Genomic DNA, 20,188 nt, shown 5'->3' with positions numbered 1-20,188 from the left:
CTTAGGTTAACCCCTTAGGAAGCGCTATATCAGCGTTATATTCTCTATGAAACACTGAGTTTTTCATTAAGGATTTTTTAAAATAAAAAAAGTCTCAAAGCTATGGCATATTCTCAGCAGCTGCGAAACTCTGCTCAGTCTACCACAGACATCATAAAGTCACATTTTACAGAGGTTAAAGGAAAGCAAAACCACAGTTCGGCACTCTTCAACATGGCAAGGGATAGATCATGTTCTATTTTCTCTGCAGGACTTCATAAAATCCCCAGGATAGCACCTTTGTATGAGCTGAACCATTGACTAAACTAAGCTAACATTCAACACTGCCATTCAAGTTACCATCACTCAAGTTTTCTTCTGGATTATGTCGGTAACAGACATTATGCAAAGGGCATAATTTTTACTAGGTAAAAATTTTTAAAGAAAACATCTTTTTCAGGTGATATAACACAAAAATTACAAGGAGCAACAAAGTCGACTTCTACTGCAGACCCTTCTAGAACATGATGTGCCTGACCTCCTTTCCTTATTTGTGCCACTTGGCCATTAAGACATCTTAGTTTAACTGCCTGTCTTAAACTATTATTAAAAAAAAAACTCATACAGAGTGAAGTAAGTCAGAAAGAGAAAAACAAATACCACATGCTAACACATATATAAGGAGGAATCTAAAAACAAAAAAAAGGTTCTGATGAACCTAGGGGCAGGACAGGAATAAAGACGCAGATGTAGAGAATGGACTTGAGGACACGGGGAGGGGGAAAGGTAAGCTGGGACGAAGTGAGAGAGTCGCACTGACATATATACACTTCCAAATGTAAAACAGATAGCTAGTGGGAGCAGCCTCATAGCACAGGGAGATCAGCTCGGCGCTTTGTGACCACCTAGAGGGATGGGATAAGGAGGGTGGGAAGGAGACGCAAGAGGGAGGGGATATATGTAAATGTACAGCTGATTCACTTTATTATACAGCAGAAACTAACACACCATTGTAAAGCAATTATACTCCAATAAAGATGTTAAAAAAACCATTTTAATTAACAGCTGTTATTTTAAAATATTTAGTCCCTTAGTTATATCATACAGAATGATGTTGTCTTGATATGATTCCCCAAAAGCGATGCAGTAGTTTTTTTCAATATCCATTAGTAAGACTAACAAAAATAATTTTGCTATCTATTTTAAAATCTGTCCTTAATAAAAGTTGACGTCTCTCCACTCACTTCCATAGCCCTAAAGTAACAGGTACATGTTTTGCTGTTAAAAACAAATAGATATTTGAATATTAAAAGACAGGCTCCCCATTCCCTACCTCCGCCCCATCCTGGTACTAAGTCGCCAAAAACTTTTAAAATGCCGTTTGATACAAGTTAGGAATTACTGTGCAGGACCTGGTTAACAGTTACTGCTCTGGATTACCGATTTCCTTCTGTGAAATAAGTTATAACTAAAAGTCAACCTAGTTTAAAAAGCTTTGGAGTTCTTTTCTGAGGTGTCTATTAAATTGCCACAGTATCACAGGGACTCATCTTGAAACTGCAAATAGATTGTGTCTTTTAGGAGGACTGGGCTGTTCCATGGAATGGACTGATCATTTCCCATCACAGTCATGCTGGTAGCTGGGTTTTCCATTAGTCATCACTGACTGCAATCAGAAAAAGTCAGGCGGCTTGTGTGAGTCCCGTGTTAACAGCACCATAGAAACGTCTTGTCCTCAGAGCACATCTGGGGGAAAGGGAAGAGTGTGGACTGCCTTGGTTAGTATAGAAACTGTACAGCTCTCTTAGTGACAATCTGATAGCTCGCCCACGACATGCTGGCTGGGACGAGAAACAACTGAAGTGGGCCACACACTAACAGCGGACATGGCACTACCTGGAGAGGACAGATATTGTTAAGACGTTTCTCAGTGACTAGGGGTAGAGAATATTCACAGACTGCCAGCAGATGAGGAGGATCTCTGGGCTCCTAAGTCCCACTGCAGCCCCCAAGGGAGAGAAAAAGTCCTCCTCCCCTGACCCCTGCTCTGCCTGCAGAGAAGCATGGGAGCCCCTGCGGGCCCAGCAGGTCTGGGGGGAAGTGTGTTTGTAGTTGGAATTGCTTGAAGAAAGTTCTAGGCTTTAACTCTTCCATTCAGAATTTTTCCTCCGGAACTCTCACGTGCTCAATTACTGCCTCAGCACGCGTCAGCTCACCACTCCCGAGGACGTCTCGCTGGGGTTAACTCCACTCCTCGGGGACCCGCTACATCCCGCGGGTACTTCCACAAATGCCCCAAAACACACCTTTACATTTTTTTCTTTTTAAAAACGTTGATTTGTTTTTTTAGTGGCTGCTGTCCATCCACATGACAGTGACTGTGGAGCTACAGGGAAGCATCGTGTTTGGTGAAGGCTGCTGCTGGGAAGGCACAGACCCCGCCCGGCTCCCGGATCAATGTGGAGAAAACCCAGTCGCCAGGCTGCAGCCCACCACGGGCGTCATGTCCCAAATCTGCAAGAGAAGGGGGAGGCCTGGAGACGCAGCACCGGTCACGTGGCCCCCCAGGAGGCGCTGCTGGCACTGAGCACAGACAGCTGTTACACTCTCAAAGGGGCCAACATCACTCATTCCCTTCTTTCCCTACAAAACCTTCTCGAGATTTACATAGCGGCGAAACAACGTGGTCGGCTACAATATGAAAAAAGCTTATAAGCAGTATCTCTCTAGACACCTGCAAATTACATCATAATGATGTTTTACTATAAATTTACTTTTATTTTTAATAAAAAGCCCAACTGGGGAAAAGCCCATTTTCTTTTTATGATGAAATAAACTATGTCATAGTTTTACAACTCAAGAGTGGTACTAGGATAAAACACTTACTTTCAGTTTCTGCGTTAGCCACCCAGGGATTTAATAAAAAAGCGTGTGGTTATTTCTTATACGTGGGAAGCCTTCTGCCCAGGATGAAAGGATCAATAGCCAGGGAAGGAGTGATCAGAGAAAGGGGTCAGCTAAGGCCAGGCAGTGGGAGGGAGGACCCTGGGGCTGGCTCAGTGCAGCCAGTGACAGAGGTGAGCCAGACCCTCACTGGCTCACCTGGAGAGACCGACGTGGCCAAGCGAGACACCACCGAGTGCGTGGAAACTCACCAACACGCAGTTTGTTTCCAGGTTTCCACGTGGCTATAGGCTGTTCCTCAAAAGGCAAGGCGAGCTTGCCCATCAGAAATGCCTTATGCACATTCATAGCGTGATGGTGGAGCAGTGTACACTGAGGTGCTAATTGGCAGGTTACCTTTACCACGCGATCGGTCCCACAGGTCACCATCAGGCCCCTAGCAACATCCATGGACATGTGGGAGATGTTATGTTTTCCTTCGTGAAAGGTTGCTAGAGAAGTCCGACTAGCAGAGAGAAAAGAGACCATTTAAACTCACCCCGCTGTTTCTAGAGCCAAGGGGTGAATTTTCTTAGCAACAGAGAGGAAATACGATAACAGTGTCAAAATTCGCTCCTAAAAGTGTGGCTACAGTTTTGAAAACTATAGTTAAAGGATGATAGAAAGCATGATAAGTTGCAAGACTGTTTTATAAAAGATTTTCTAAAACTCCCAAAATAACCAAAATATTTTTTCTTTTTTTTTTTTTTAGTGGAAAGGCTGGTGCCTTCCTAGACATAAGGACAAGACTACACTGCATGAGATGCCAGGCCGCAGGCTCCCTCAGAACCCTGGTGTGAGAAGCAGCACTCCTGTGCACGCTGACCCTCACTCTGCTCCAAAGCCCGCAGCAACACAGGCCCCATCTCCAGCTCCCTGACTGACACCAGTGTTGCCGCTCTAGCTTTCCTACTTGGGCCTCCACCAAGGTATGTCCGTCTGCTACTTTCAAAGACGATCCAGAAAGGAGCAAAAGAGGGCTTCCCTGGTGGCGCAGTGGTTAAGAATCCGCTTGCCAATACAGGGGACACGGGTTCGAGCCCTGGTCCGGGAAGATCCCACATGCCGCGGAGCAACTAAGCCCGTGCGTCACAACTACTGAGTTGCGTGCTACAACTACTGAAGCCCGCGCACCTAGAGCCTGTGCTCCGCAACAAGAGAAGCCACTGCAATGAGGAGCGTGTGCACCGCAACGAACAGTAGCCCCCGCTCGCCGCAACTAGGGAAAGCCTGCGCGCACCAGCAAAGACCCAATGCGGCCAAAAATTAATAAAAATAAAAGAAAGGAGTAAAATAAAATGCTGGTTCTGTCCAAATGGATCTGCCTGCATCAGCAGAGAATGGAGGGCAGACAGACTTGTCTTACACACAAATAGTTATTTAAGAACAGATTGCTGGGTCGGATCATTGTGGAAGAGAGAACAGGGGTCTCCAGAGTTTTCCCACAAATAAAATTTCCATGCGTGTGTGTGCACAGGTGGAAACCGGGGTGCTTTTGTAGGGCGCCAGTTCAGCCACTCATCAGTGTGCACACGGCCTTGAGCCTCACAGCATCCCGAGTGGTGCGGGGGCTCCTGGCCAGACTGGTCTTAGCAGCATCATTTCTCACAGTGTTTGGGAGAAACTTGTCTTAAGTCATAAAGCTAGGGCAGAATCCTCTCTTTAGAAACTGTTTATGAAAGGGATAAACGAGTGGGCAGAAATACAGGGGATCCTGAACAACACGCTTCCAACGGCGTAGGTCCGCTGATACCCAGAGTTTTTTCAACGGTAAATACCACAGCACTATGTGACCCGCAGAACCATGGATAGGAGGGGCCAACTCTTTTTATACCCAAGTTACCCACTACGCAGAGGGCTGCACCTCTGACCCTCACGTTGTTCAAGGGTCAACCATGTATCTGTATCATTTCTCAGTCTCTCCCACTGCAGATGGACCCACAAAAAGATAAAGATAAGCAAACACTCACTCCTCGTCCTTGATGGAGTCATAGCAGGAATCGCAGACGCGGACCTGGAACTCAAAGCCCATGACAGGGTAGCTGGAGCGCTTGCTGCTGCACTTCCCACAGACAGCCTGCCCACACTTCCTGCAGTGGTGCTTCGGGGACCAGAAGGAGGAAAAGGAGGAGTTTACCTTTTGTTTTAATGCCCGTGGCCTCACTTCAGAGTAGGGGAAATGGAATTGGGACAATGTGCCTCGAATTATAATCACCCCCAATTCAATGTATCAGTAAACACGCCAAAGGCAGACAATATCAGCACCCGTTGAGGATTTCCAAATATCTTTGCTTTGTTATTGGTCAAATACTAGTTTTTATTCACTCATATTATCTGCCTAGGCGACCATAAACAACATTGTTAAGACCAAGTTCAAGCTCTTTCAGGAACCCAAATGGCTAGAGACTTCAGGAGGGAAAAATTATTCTTATTACAGAGAAAAGTGTTGATATAAAGTCTTAAATGTAATTTGCCCTCATTAAGAAACAGATACCTATAATCATGTTGTGCTATTTCTTTTAATCTTTCAAATTGTGATTCTGGAAATAAGCACCAAGAACATTCCAAAATAGCCCAGTTATTATTACTAATGTTAACATATATAATTTTTAAACCACTAAAAGCCTTATGACCCACACCTTTCCTCTCTCTATCACTAGTTGTTAACTCATAAGATTAAAATTAATTCTTCATGTTTCCTTTGAAGTAGAGACTACTTCACACATCAGTTACCACCAGACATGCATTGCGAAAACTAGGCCAAGGGTGCAATGTGGGTGCTATTTCCAATCATTAGAATGTTATGAATGCTAAAACAATTCCTGCACTGCCTGCCAGTCTCATACCTGACCTTGCTGTAGAGTAGCTTCATAAGTAAAGTCAAAGAAAGTTTATTAACACACATAAACTTTCTGTCAGTCCCTTAGAGAGGTGCAACCAGTAATAAAAGGAATAAAATTGCATTATTTTTTACTTATCTGCACAAATTCATATTCAATCTGAATGAGTGGCTACCTTCAAGGCTACTGAAGAACTATGTTTTTTGTAGAACTTTAGTGTTACATGACTAACCAGTTCTAAGCGCTTCCTTGAAATCTGTAGGCTATTTGGGACATGTATCTTCAACAAATTAAAAAAAATAAAAAACAGTACATACTTGAAACGTGCTTAATAGAAATGCTCCAGGTACACTTATGTGGAACAATTTATGAATAATCTAAAATTCTTGGTGTCAGAGTATTCCAGTGAGGGCTAATCTGTTACTTGTTGTCTGTTTGTGCAAGCTTTAGGCTTAGACGCCTTAGTTCATTCTGATTTTGTGCTGGGCTAGTACAAACACTGACTTTAACAAGTAATAGTCCTAAACTCAAAACTTTTTCATCTGTTGACGAACGGGCTCCCAGGGTTTTCTGTGCATCCCGGCTTTTCCACTGCAGGACAAGCAGTGGCATAGTTTGCTAGCAGTCTCACTATTACCTGGGAAAGGCCCAGCTCATGGTCAGTCACACGATGATGGTGACACCACAAAGGTAGGAATCAACAGCATTTACAGGGAAAAGTGTGATCCCAAACAAAATGACAGATTAATCATATAAATAACAAAATACATAACCCAGTGATGACTCGATGTTGGCTACTCACCTGTCTCAACCCCAGTGTCTTCGTGTCCCACATCTGCTTTATATTCCAGAAAAAGGGCTGCTCACATTTCTGACAAGAGTCACTTTCTAACCACTGAGGAGCCTGGGGGACGAGAAAGTGAAACCCAACATGTGAGAGTCTGCCTGTTTACACTGAGTTGCCAGAAATTAATACAACAGTTCCAGACTTTGGTGGGGTTATCCTTTTTTCAAATTCTTCAATATATTATAGCTGTTGCCATATTCAATATTATGTTTGTGTTTTGAATCACCTTTATCATTTTTGCCATGTTTTCAGGATTGTTCACTTTTAATCTAGCGACAGGAGGGAGTAGTTCATTTTGCATTATGAACTCTTAAGAGCTGTCTTCATACACTTCTTTTTTATGCCCAAAGTTTTTAAAGTTGTTTGGTAACTATATCCAGTTGAGCAAAAACCTTTTCTGCAGAACCTGACGAACTACCACTTGGGAAGGCTTGTGGGGTTACAAGGTGACCAACAGGAGATCTTCGGGGCGGGGCATCGTGTCAGACAGATGAGCTGCCCCGCCCCCATTCCCAGCTCCCGGAGTGGTGCCCTTCCCTCCCTGTGCCCGCACAGCCAGCCTGCGGACCCCCATTCGAGCAGTGATCTCTCTGCACTGCAATTCTTTTTTTTTTTTTTTTTTTGCGGTACGCAGGCCTCTCACTGTTGTGGCCTCTCCCGTTGCGGAGCACAGGCTCCGGATGTGCAGGCTCAGCGGCCCTGGCTCACGGGCCCAGCTGCTCCGCGGCACGTGGGATCTTCCCGGACCGGGGCACGAACCTGTGTCCCCTGCATCGTCAGGCGGACTCTCAAACAGTGCACCACCAGGGAAGCCCTGCACTGCAATTCTTTATGCACATTTCCTCCCCCCAGCCCCTTCGACTAATCTATGAATTATTCACTGGTCTTTTCATCTTTAAATACGTTCAGCCTGTCACAGGGTAGGCACTCAATGAATTTTTGTTGAAACGGGGCAATTAGGCCTCAAAATTACTTCACTCAGAACTTAGAAAATACTTCTCTAAACAAAACATTACAAGTTGTATTCGATTACAAGATGAACCTGCTAAAAGCCTACTTAACCTCAATCATGTACCGTCATATACGTGCAATAAAAATGGAAAATACTATTCCCATAAAATTAAACCAAAGGTCATGAAGTAAGAAATAATCTGTTCTTGATCTTGAAAGTTAACACTCAAGAAAAATGTATCTGATAAGAGGAGACGATGGGACAACCACAGGAACTGACCTACACTGATCCTTATAAAATATGCAGTGAAGATGGTCAACTTTACAGAGATTCGAAAAGGGACTTTTGGTGGTTTAAAGAATGAGTTTCCCAACTTCTTTTTTTGTTTCCTATTTCATCAAAACTTTTGGCTTTCTTATTCCTTATTTTAGATAGGACAGCCATTACAAAGGTCTTTCTTTCAGGGGTCGGGGGGTAAGGCACTCACAAACAGAATGAAGTGGGCTGAGACAGAGGAGAGGTTTCTTTTCGTGTGTGTGTGTGTGGTACGTGGGCCTCTCACTGTTGTGGCCTCTCCCGTTGCGAAGCACAGGCTCCGGACGCGCAGGCTCAGCAGCCATGGCTCATGGGCCCAGCCGCTCCACGGCATGTGGGATCTTCCCGGACCGGGGCACGAACCTGCGTCCCCTGCATCAGCAGGCAGACTCTCAACCACTGCGCCACCAGGGAAGCCCAGAGGAGAGGTTTCTTTAAATAACTGCGCTAATGTTGGAAATGGGAAGGGAGGACAGGAAGAGTGATAAAGAGATGCGCACCTCCGTGAGGAAGATTACCACTTGATGTAGAATTACTTGTTTCTGTGACCAGGGAAGAGAGAAGGTGGTTTGAAAACACTGCCTGTGAACAATGCTCCTGAAGGAGAAACGGTGATTACAACGACACAACGGGCCCTGCTGCCAACAACGTGGGGACATTAAATCGCAGGGGGAAGGAAAGCAGGGGCCACTGTCTAGTCTTATGTTTGTGACACACGCCAGTGTTAACTCCTGCAATACCACCCATGTGAGGAACAGTCCCGTGGAACAAGATGAACGCAAAAACGTATTCACGGCAGTGATATTCAAATAGAAGGATACACCGCATAAGGCTGTGAGGATTACATGAGGCAACATTGGCGAAGTGTTCTGCATAATGCCTGGTATATACAAAGGGCCTTGTAAGTCCAGCAGTGTGTGCCAAGGGTTTTATATGCCATATTTTGCTTAATTTTCAACACAACCCTAGGAGATACAGAGCAACATTCTCCCCATTTTACAGGCAAAGAAACTGTGGCTCAGAGATTGAATCGACTGTCCATGGTTGGTTAGTGGGTGGAGCTCCCAGTAGACCCAAGAGTCCAGCCCACAGCCCTGCACTCGTCCACTGCGCTCTACACAGCCTCTGGACATGGTCCTTTTCACCTCAACATGTCAGGGTCTCCAAACATGTTTCTGGAGTATGACAACCAATGGGGACTGAGTTCCTGCCCTTAGGAAGCATGCTTCTGCCTAAGGGTTAGGAAAGAATATTACTTTGCTGAGCGGGAAGGCAGAGGGGCATGAGGGAAGAAAAAAATATGCTTAAAATAATTTGAGATAACAAATGAAAAAATGAACTCAGAAATCAACAGACTTTTTGGAACATATTTTGATATAAGAAATACCCATAACTTTGTTTCTTTTAATAGAATTAAGTGTTACGGTGTAAGCTATCATGAACCATCCTATTAAATGCTTATTCTCTAAGGAGACAAAGTTTTCTTTTATGCTGAGAAGAGCTGAAGAGAACATTAATCAAGTTTTCTGTTTCACTCTCTTTTCTCCATCTTGTTCCATCTGCCTAATCTGGACAAAGATGATGTAACAAGAATAACCCCAATGCACTGCTGCTGCTATCTGGTGCGCTCATCTACTTTGAACTAATGTATAAAACAGTATCCATTCCGTGATCGACTAGCTCCAAATAAAGTCCTCATTTCAAGAGGATTCATTCTAATTATTGTTACTTGCTCATTTATGTTTCATGCCTACTTCCAGAAAAGAGTCCCTTTGATTACAATCTGGCAGGGAGGTAGATCTGCTTCCAACCAGCCAGTGTGGTGGCCGACAGCCATTGTAGGCTGGGGACACTCCACAGTGAGTGTTTCCAGGTGACTCAGAAAGAAATTCCAGCAAACACTGTGGGGCTAGAGAATCTGGGATTAATCCTCTAGGCCTGTGCCTAAAGAAGTCCCACAAATTGTCCAAAACCCGAACTCAAGTTCAGAATCTAATAGATCGGAGGCTGCTTACTTTTGCACTAATATTTACTCAGCTGGTAGAAACAAAACAAAACAACAACTAAAAACCAAAAAAAAACTACTAAAAATGCTGCATCTTTTTGACATAATTTTCTTTCCCACCAATACTGCCAACCATTGAGACAGAAAAGCTCGTAGAGCAAAACGTATTACCAGCTGTGTGCTCATGATTTGGGGTACTCTTCCATAAGTGACTACAAGGAAAAGAGTGACCCCCACAGGAATGACAGGACTGTCTTTTCTTTCCCTGGAGGCACAGGTAAACTCCACACTCACATAACCTTGAAGGTAAGAACTCTGCTTCTACTTTCTACATCTAAAAGAACTTACCAAGGCTGAGAATAGTGGATTGAAATCCAAGTCGTTAAACCCTTACAAGAGCCCCTAGTAGAATCAGGCCCCAATGGTCTCCTCCCTCACGATCCAGGAAACACAGAGTAAGACTGAAAAACAACAGGCCGAGTCTAGGAAATAGAACAGTATACTAGCTGCCACTGTTGCATGTAACGAGCAGATGATAAATACAAAACGCAGTTCAAATAAATCTTTGAAAAGAAAGTATTACACATTCTGTAATATCGAGCCAATGCTACATATGTTTAATAACAAGTTACTCTAAGCCGTACCAAAAGATCTTTAGAAAATTCAAAAAGGGAAATTAACCAGCAGACACGCAATCAAGATTTCCTCTATGTGACTTGTCTCACAAGGTCACTAAAAAACTAGCAATCGGTACTTCTCCAGATGACGGACGGCACTTTATCATTTATACGGTAGTCTGTTTCCTTCACTAGATTACAAACTTCTTGCAGGTATGAATCTTTGTGTATAAAGCATGGTAATCATAAAGTCTGGAAGTGAGTAATATTGCTATTTCTTTTTTTTTTTTAATAAATTTATTTTTATTTATTTATTATTTTTGGCTCTGTTGGGACTTCGTTGCTGTGTGCAGGCTTTCTCTAGTTGTGGCGAGCGGGGTCTACTCTTCGTTGTGGTCATTCACGCCTGGCGTCCACCACAGAGGTATGCAGCATACTGACCTACACGCTGCGTAAAGGACAGCACCCAGAACACATCATGTGACATCATGCAATACAGTATGTACTGCAATGCAGTATCATTTATGATGCATATGCACCTAAGTTTCCAGACTTTAGGGTCACCCTTTAGATGCTCAATAAATGTTTCTGAAGTTAAACCATAAGTCTTTAACACCCCTCACGCTAAAATCTTCTCTGGAATCAACTCCGCTATCTACATCACAGGTTTTAAACGCCACTTGGAAAAGACAGATAAGTACCTGTGCTGGCAGAGATGAGAATGGAAATCCTGCCTGGAAATCCTCTGACAACATCTATAAAAAGCATTCAGAATGCACATATCCTTGACCCAAAGGGTCTATTTTCAGAAATTTGTCTGAAATAAATAATTGAACAATCACACAATGACAAGGTCAAAAATGTTCCCTGCAGCAATATTTAAAATAGAAAAGAAAGACAGAAAGATTGCTTAGATAGAGTGTCTGTCTAAAGAATTGGAAGAGACCTTAGAAGTCATCTCATTCAACTACTTCACTTTATGGAAGAAGGAACGGAGACTCAGGGAAATTAAGGCACTTAGAACTCGGGTCTCCTGAAAAGAACACTATGTTGACATGGACTCAGTGGAACAGAAGTCAGTGGAAAATAAAATCAGAGAACAGAGATATATTTTCCCAGAGGAGCTATGCCCCTGGTGCGCGTCTCGGGGACCCCAGGGCAGGTGTGCAGCCTCGGAGCGCTTCCCCACAGTCACTCCCCTGGGCGTGCCAGACCGTCTCCCGTGTCCTCTCCTTGCCCTTCTCTGTGAAAATCAGCCTAAATGCCCTGGCTGTGTATATCCCTTGTCCCTGTGGAAACTCTCCAATGAGTAGTGAATGCAGTGCAAAGTGACATGCAGGACCCTGTCAGCTGATAACCAGTAAGAGCTGGGACTGTCTGCACCTTGGCTGGCATCTCCGGTCACCGGGTAGAAAACCAAGAGGCAGGCTGTGGGAGCTCTCCTGGTCAGCCCTGCCTTGCCCTCTCTTACCTCCTCTCTGCTAACGTCCATGTTCCACACTGCGATTCCGCCGTCTGAGGAACAGGAGACCAGCTGCCTCGTGAGCTGAAGGTAACACAGCGACTGCACCCTGTCACTGCAAACAGCACACACAGCAGTTACATGTCTCGATGTGGAAAACACAGACATCATCTTCATTCAGGCTCAAATCTCTCCCCTCGTTGGAATCAGCAACTGACATTTTATCATTGGTGATCTGGATCCCAGTATAAACTTTAATTGGCATTCAATAACTTATTATACAGAATAATAGTTTCTATGAAATAAACACTACTAATCAGTCATTAAGAACTGCAGGTCAGAGTCCCCCACCAGCGGCTGGCAGGCGCCCTATTTGTGGGGAGATGCTAACTCCACGTCTTCCCACACTGCCATCTTGTTTATAGCAATACAATCTCACCTCAAGAAACAAGAAAAATCTCAAATAAACAATCTAACCCTACACTTAAAACAACTAGACAAAGAAGAACAAAGAAAACCCAAAGTCAGTAGAAGGAAAGAAATCATAAAGATCGAGCAGAAATAAATGAAATAGAAAGGAAGAAAGCAATAGCAAAGATCAATAAAACTAAAAGCTGGTTCTTTGAGGAGATAAGCAAAACTGATAAACCCTTAGCCAGACTCATCAAGAAAAAAAGGGAGAGGATGAAAGCAGTAAAATTAGAAATGAAAAAGGAGAAATCACAACTGACACTGCAGAAATGCAAAAGGATTATAAGAGACTACTATAAACAACTATATGCCAATAAAACGGACAACCACGAAGAAATGGACAAATTCTTGGAAAGGTACAATTTTCCAAGACTGAACCAGGAAGAATTAGAAAATATAAACAGACCTATCACAAGTAATGACATTGAAACCATAATTAAAAATCTTCCAACAAACAAAAGTCCAGGACCAGATAGCTTCACAGGCGAATTCTATCAAACATTTAGAGAAAAGCTAACACCAATCCTTCTCAAACTCTTCCAAAAAATTGCAGAGGGAGAAACACTCCCAAATTCATTCTACAAAGCCACCATCACCCTGATATCAAAACCAGAAAAAGGTATCACAAAAAAAGAAAATTATAGACCAATATCACTGATGAACAGAGATGCAAAAATCCTCAACAAAATACTAGCAAACAGAATCCAACAGCACATTAAAAGGATCATACACCATGATTAAATGGGATTTATCCCAGGGATGCAAGGATTCTTCAGTATACAGATATCAATCAATGTGATACACCATATGAACAAATTGAAGAAGAAAAACCATATGATCATCTCAATAGATGCAGAAAAAGCTTCTGACAAAATTCAACACCCATTTATGATAAAAACTCTCCAGAAAATGGGCAGAGAGGGAACCTACCTCAACATAATAAAGGCCATATATGATAAACCCACAGCAAGCATCATTCTCAATGGTGAAAAACTGAAAGGATTTCCACTAAGATCAGGAACAAGACAAGGATGTCCACCCTCACCACTCTTATTCAACATAGTTTTGGAAGTCCTAGACACAGCAATCAGAGAAGAAAAAGACATAAAAGAAATACAAATTGGAAAAGAATAAGTAAAACTGTCACTGTTTGCAGATGACATGATACTATACATAGAAAACCCTAAAGATGCCACCAGAAAACTACTAGAACTAATCAGTGAATTTGGTAAGTTTGCAGGATACAAAATTAATGCACAGAAGTCTCTTGCATTCCTATCCACCAACAACAAAAAATCAGAAAGAGAAATTAAGGAAACATTCCAATTTACCATTGCAACAAAACGAATAAAATACCCAGGAATAAACTTGCCTAAGGAGGCGAAAGACTTGTACTCAGAAAACTATAAAACACTGATGAAAGAAATCAAAGATGACATAAACAGATGGAGAGATATACCATGTTCTTGGATTGGAAGAATCAACATTGTGAAAATGACTATACTACTCAAAGCAATCTACAGATTCAGTGCAATTCCCTATCAAACTACCAACGGCACGGTAGTTACTACCAATGGACTAAGGAAGAAGAAAATCCTGGCCTCTATTTTTGCTACAGAACACCAGACTCTCAGGACTCACGGAAAAGCAGTTCGAAGCAGACTGAGTGAGCCCTATCAAACAGGGCTCACTGTCTGCTAAAAGACGGGGTTTGGAGAAAGTAGTCTCAGAATACTAACGCCTCCCCCGACCTGCCCCAACTCAGATTCCTTCCCCACCCTCACAAACAGTCACGCACTGGTGGCCCTGGAGCAAGAGCGTGCGGCCTTTCCTTCCTCCGATGTCCCACATGATGATGCTGTTGTCAGAGGCTCCTGAGAAGAGTAACCGTTGAATAGGGTCCCACCAGAGGCAGGCGACACTACCTAGGCGTAAGAGAGGGAGGCTAAATGTAACTCTACATCAGGACATACACATCTGAGGCAGAAGACTGAACGAGGACCAGCTGAGTCTTTAAGTAAAAATGTATTTTCGTTGTACAAAAGGGCGGTCAACACTTTATCACGATTCACAGAGAAGGCACAGCACATCCGCTGTCCCGAGCTACAAGATTAGGATTTTCAGTTGCATATCAAACTGCTTTGAACACAATGTGCTTAAAGAAGATTTTCCCTGTCTATACCAAAAAATTATAGAATAGCTGTATATGAGGGTTAGTTCAGAAAAAGCTTTTGAAGAAAAACAAGGGCTTCCCTGGTGGCGCAGTGGTTGAGAGTCCGCCTGCCGATGCAGGGGACACGGGTTCGTGCCCCGATCCCGGAAGATCCCACATGCCGCGGAGCGGCTGGGCCCGCGAGCCATGGCCGCGGAGCCTGTGTGTCCGGAGCCTGTGCTCCGCAACGGGAGAGGCCACAGCAGTGAGAGGCCCGCGTACAGCAAAAAAAAAAAAAAAAAAGAAAAACAAAAAAATAGCTCCCAATGTCTAATGAGAAAAGGCAGTGAAGTTTTCTGTGGTTATCTTATATAAGATTAAAATCTAGATTATTCTAGGGCTCTGGGACCTTGCAGGTGTCTTACCGCAGGATGCCTGCGTTTAAGAAAACTGAATTAAGTATCTCAGAGGAAAAAAAAAAAAAAAGAGATGCAGGCATACCATCCAATTATGCCAGAGAACTTAGGTAAAAAAATCCAAACCCTACAGTTCACACTCTATATTGGCTAAACTTATTAAATTTGATATCCTTGGGAAAATCTTTCTTTCTACAGATTTCTCTTTCAACAGATCTTTTCATTGTTCCATTGACTGCTGCTTGCCTAGAAAAAAACTATTAATAAACCTAATAAAATTGAACCAGTCACACAAGCTAATAATATTTTTGGTTGGGTATACAGAAAACTGATAAAGCCACATTCAAAAGCAACCAACAGAGACTAGTTTCTCACAGAAGCTTAACGAAAGTGAAAAAAGAAGTATTGTGCAAAACTGGCTTCAGGGATCAACTTTGCAGAAATCCTGACCCTGTCTGATCCTATGCCCCATGCACTTCAGCTAGAGGCCTAATAGCAGACAAGCAAGGTCTTTCTACATGAACACTGCTAAGTAGTTATCAGAACCCACTCTGCCCTTAGCAACCTAGAGAATACTTAACAGCATGGGGATCATGAGACCATTAGTCATAACAGAAAGTGGTTTCTGCAGGGCCTGTGCTTTCCTGCCTAAATCTATTCAAACTTACTGTCCTTCTCTCTCCCTTTTCCCCTTCAAGGTCCCTGATCTGATACACTCGGTTTTATATAAATAGATTAGCTATGGAGGACATTTAACTTGTTACACTTAAAAACACTATTTTCATAAATAAGCCCATCATTAATTCCTTCAACAAACCCCCAATTCTTCTATGTGAACCAGATGGCCTCAGAGCTTCTAATTTGTTACTCAATATAGCCGATTGAGTTTTAAAGCCTTTCCACAAAGCCTGGCCAACTCACCACCCTACAGAAATAATAAAATTCCACCCAGTCATTCTTTTCCCTCGGTCCCTCCCCTGGGGATGTTTCCCAAGTAGAGACAGAACCAGCTCATACATTTCTTCTAATTGTACTCACCTACTACATCTTGCTTGGTGTCCTAGAAAGTGACAAATTTAAGACAGTAATAACAACATTCTTCCAAAAGTCTCACCATTTATAAGACATTTTAAAGGGTCTTCAAAAATAATTTAATTTAAAAGGTAAACAAAATAGAAAGTATTATCCACACAAGCAATCTAGAAGGGATTTGGACAACACAAAACCCTACCCAACACCCTGCCTTCACTTAGTTTTCACTCTTTGAGATCTTTTGAGATTTAATTCCCCTATCTGGCCAATCGAATTGAAATCTGACGGATCATAAGGAGGTGATCATTCGTGAAACCACAGAGCTGAGAACTAAATTTGGATGCCCAAATTAGGTGAAAAACGGCGGTGAGTATACAGCCTACCTTCATGTCCTTTAAGGGTGGTAATAACTGAACACGAGCTCTGTTCAAGCTTCAGCAGGCTTATCTGTCCAGAACAGTCGCCGACAAAAGCATACTGAGTATCAAAGTCATATCTGTGGAGAAGCAGTCAAGGACATATAACACAATCCATCTCAAAGTTATAAAGAAGAAAATGTACATTCTAAAGAGAGTAAGCACACACCTAAAACTATGAGAAAAGAAATACCCAACTGAAAATCATACAACATGTAAATATTGAAGAAAAAGAATGTTTTAAGCTAGAATTATCAGGAAAATTAATATTCATTCATTCAACAAGAATTCACTGAGTAGCTGTTACTATTCCAACCAGTATCCTAGGAATTGGCAACAAAAAAGTTAAGAGCTGATAGAGAAGACAGACATAAAAACAAGTGATTATAAGCAAATTATAACAAAGTGTTAAAAAGTAAAACGCTCAATAATGAAAACAGACAAAAAGAACTGGAAGACAACTGCTTTTCATGAAAAATCTCTGGAAATGGTGTAAAACTGACAGCAAATAAGGACATGACCCCATCTTTTTGGGGGGCCTAGATGATTTAGCGTTAAGTGAAGAGGATGGTTTAAATTGCTGTGAAGAGTTTAATTTTAATCATCCAAAAGGCAGTCATTTGGCATAGTAGTAAACTTTAAATTTAAAAATATATTAACTATTGGCAACAACTCATTACTTTCTTGGTCGCTTTATGGCCATAGACATTTGTGGCAAATCAGTAGTTTACACACAATAGGATAACTACTATTTTAATTCCAAAACATAGATCAAAAGGACGACCACAGGCTGGGCCATGATTATGTGATTCGGTGCCATTTTCTATCAATCCATACGAAAGCCAAACACGTAACAGAAAAACTTATTTAGCACATGATACATCTGAGTAGCCTTCCCTTGCTTGATTCAAAAGCATATGGTACTATTTTAAATATCTCATGCGGTGCATTCATTTGTAGCACATGTTTTTTTATAAAGGCTTTCAATGGAAGAAAAGAATTTTACTACACCAGACGTCCAACTCTCAAAGAGAAATTACTGCGAGGCATTTGCCTGTTGCTGGCAGCCTTGACCTTGCCATCACTAAGATACACAGCTACCACAGGCAGCCTTAAGCAAGAGTGAGCTCTACGTGAAACAAATCCCATAGAGTAGTAGAAAAATTTGAGAGCGTCAATTTTGTAACATTTGGGGTATCCTGAGGCATCTTTGAGAGTATTATAAGGATTATGAACCCTCTCCAAACACATTGTAGCCCATTTATGAACTCCAGGGTCACAGACCCTTCTTATATTCTCCTGTGGGGTCTGCAAAGAAACCATCACCAGAAGAGTCATTCCTTTCTTTCTACAACAGAAAGTCTTTTCTTTCACTTTGAAAAGCAAAGGAGTGGAGGGGTCTGCGTTAATGAAGTTTAGATTTTCCCAGATTTTGTATTAAAACACCTAGAGCACATCCCAGCAGAGAACAGCAATTCAGTTAGTCATTATCTTTAATAAACCAACTTTATAGCAAAAAAGCAGAGACAGAAATTCTTAGATTTTATGTGAAATATGTAGGAATCGTTCAGTCTTTGGATCTCAATCAGCAATTTTCAAGCACATTCAAAACTAACTACTGAGACTGGGAGGCGCTGGGCGGGGAAGGATACTGCAGACATGAAGCCCAGGAAGTGGAGAAGTGCCTCCCGAGCATGTTCCCGCTGCGGGTGCACATCCAGCTGACACACTTGTCGTGGCCGGTGCTGATCACCCACTCTGTGGCCAGGCTGAAGATAATCGCGGTCACCCGGTTCTGATGAGCTGTGGGGACAGAGAGGGAAAGTCTGCGCCCTTCAGGAAGAAATGTGATCTTTGGAATCCAGTTTCCGTGGGTGTGAACTGAGGCTCCCCTTCTCCACTTGGTCGGTCTGCAGACTCACAGACTCAGCAGTCCTATCCCGGAGATGCCTGCACTCCAAACAGGCTGCAGAGCATCTGCCCGCCCCAACCCAAGATCTATCGCAGGCTCTCCGTGGCCCTGCCCTCTGCCTCCCTACAGGGAAGACCATCAGAAGCTACAAATCATTACAGAGTAATGCTCAAGAGGGATTCAAATAATATATTAGAGAACTGATTAAAAAACACACAAACAACTCTCAATGAGTTCCATATGGAAAACAGCAGTCTTATCTCCAAAAAATATGTTTGTTTGTTTTTTATTGTCTATACCTTTAGTGTTTTGACTCTTTAGAAAACACTGGCATTGTAAAAAATGGCAACTGAAATTTTCTGAAATTAACTTTTTATTTTTAAGATGAAGCATTTGTAAAGTTCTTCATTCCAAAGCAATAGCTGAGAATGAGGAAGGTGTTCTATTACCTAACTTCTAGAATATTTCTATTTCCAGGTCAATTGCAAGCCACACCAGAGCAATGACCTGTCTGCTTTATCTGGAACAGGATCTTGCATGCAGCTGGTGTTTAATAAATGCCCAGTTTGATGAATGAAGTCAGAGGCTAGACAGAGACACCTCTGACCTTGCTCTCAGCTGTGTAGCCTGCTTCAGAAAAACGGAGGGGCTCTGATAAATAAATCAGAAAAATCAGAAAATACTACAACTCCCAGGAAATATGGGCTAAATCATGAACAGATATTCATAAAACATGACAAATGGTCAACATTAAATAAAGCTTAAATAATTTTAAAACTGAGAACTATTTTTGACTATCAAACTGGCAATAAACATTTATAAAGATCAATACAGACTTAATGAACAGGCACTCTCAATCACCACTCATTAAAAGTTTACACTATTGCTGGAAAGAGTTTTGCAAAATAAATCCAGAGGACTAAAAAAAGTTTTAAAGTTTGACCCAGTTATTCTACTTTTAGTAATCTGTCTTAAATAGAAATAATCAGAGTTACAGAATTAGAGTAAGAGTAACCATCAAGGACACACACACACACACACATATGTGTATATACATATATATGAAATACACACACAGATATGTATACACACCATCATATATGTTAGTATGTGTTATAAAAAAAATGGAAGCAGTATACATTTTCCAAAACAGAGGAATGGTTAAATTAAATCTGACACATGCACCCAATGGAATAGTATACAAAATTTCAAATGTTAATAAGCAGGAAAAGGATGGTAAATAACTCTGAAGAGCTAATAACCTCCCACATAACTGGGGTAACAAAACTTTTAAAAAGTTAATGTGAAAACCTAATTTTGATCATAAGACATGGTATTCTAGTTGTGTGTGTGTGTGTATCACAATTACCTGGGTAGGTCTTGATAAAGTTCATTTTATTAAAATCTTCAGAAACGTGAAATTCCTAAAAGTAAACACATGCAATAAGAAAACAGTTATGGTTTTAAAAACAACAGGACCTTAACTTTCAAAAGGAAGTAAAATCCAAAAATGGCCATCACCAGCCTTGGGACTCAAGATTAGCTACATAAGAACAACAGGGAATTGCTTCTTGGTCCTGTCCTTGGGTTACCGTTTCTTTTGGAACCAGACAAGTAAAGAAAGTGCTGTGAACCATCACAGCATTTTTGTCCAATTCTTCCTCTACAAATCAGTGCTCTGTATTTCCTCTCCCTCTAATTGCAAAGGAGGCATCTTGTTAATTTTGCTCTCTTGGCTTCACTAGAATTTCAAGATGACACATACAAAGTAAAACTACAAAGACCCATTACTAACAGAATTCTCAGCACTAGTGAAAATAAGGCATTGG

The 20,188-nt window shown here is 42.0% G+C and overlaps 1 protein-coding gene across 1 annotated transcript in view; it reads right to left on the bottom strand.

Moving 5' to 3' along the window:
• Nucleotides 1-1,015: 1,015 nt before the first annotated feature.
• The window catches only part of WDFY1 (WD repeat and FYVE domain containing 1), a 46,408-nt gene continuing 27,235 nt past the window's right edge, over nucleotides 1,016-20,188 (bottom strand). Inside the window, exons 4-12 of the mRNA XM_060107098.1 lie at nucleotides 19,729-19,783; nucleotides 18,100-18,250; nucleotides 16,415-16,527; nucleotides 14,230-14,356; nucleotides 11,970-12,075; nucleotides 6,565-6,666; nucleotides 4,893-5,023; nucleotides 3,280-3,388; nucleotides 1,016-2,493 (exon numbers count right to left, since the gene is read on the bottom strand). Coding sequence (XP_059963081.1) covers nucleotides 2,434-2,493; nucleotides 3,280-3,388; nucleotides 4,893-5,023; nucleotides 6,565-6,666; nucleotides 11,970-12,075; nucleotides 14,230-14,356; nucleotides 16,415-16,527; nucleotides 18,100-18,250; nucleotides 19,729-19,783 — 954 coding nt within the window. The 3' untranslated portion in view covers nucleotides 1,016-2,433. The remainder of the gene's footprint in view (nucleotides 2,494-3,279; nucleotides 3,389-4,892; nucleotides 5,024-6,564; nucleotides 6,667-11,969; nucleotides 12,076-14,229; nucleotides 14,357-16,414; nucleotides 16,528-18,099; nucleotides 18,251-19,728; nucleotides 19,784-20,188) is intronic.

Source organism: Mesoplodon densirostris, chromosome 8 (genome assembly GCF_025265405.1).
Source record: "Mesoplodon densirostris isolate mMesDen1 chromosome 8, mMesDen1 primary haplotype, whole genome shotgun sequence".
Taxonomy (NCBI): Eukaryota; Metazoa; Chordata; class Mammalia; order Artiodactyla; family Ziphiidae; genus Mesoplodon; species Mesoplodon densirostris.
The sequence above is the reverse complement of the archived record's forward strand: the minus strand, read 5'-3'. Positions and strand labels throughout refer to the sequence as shown.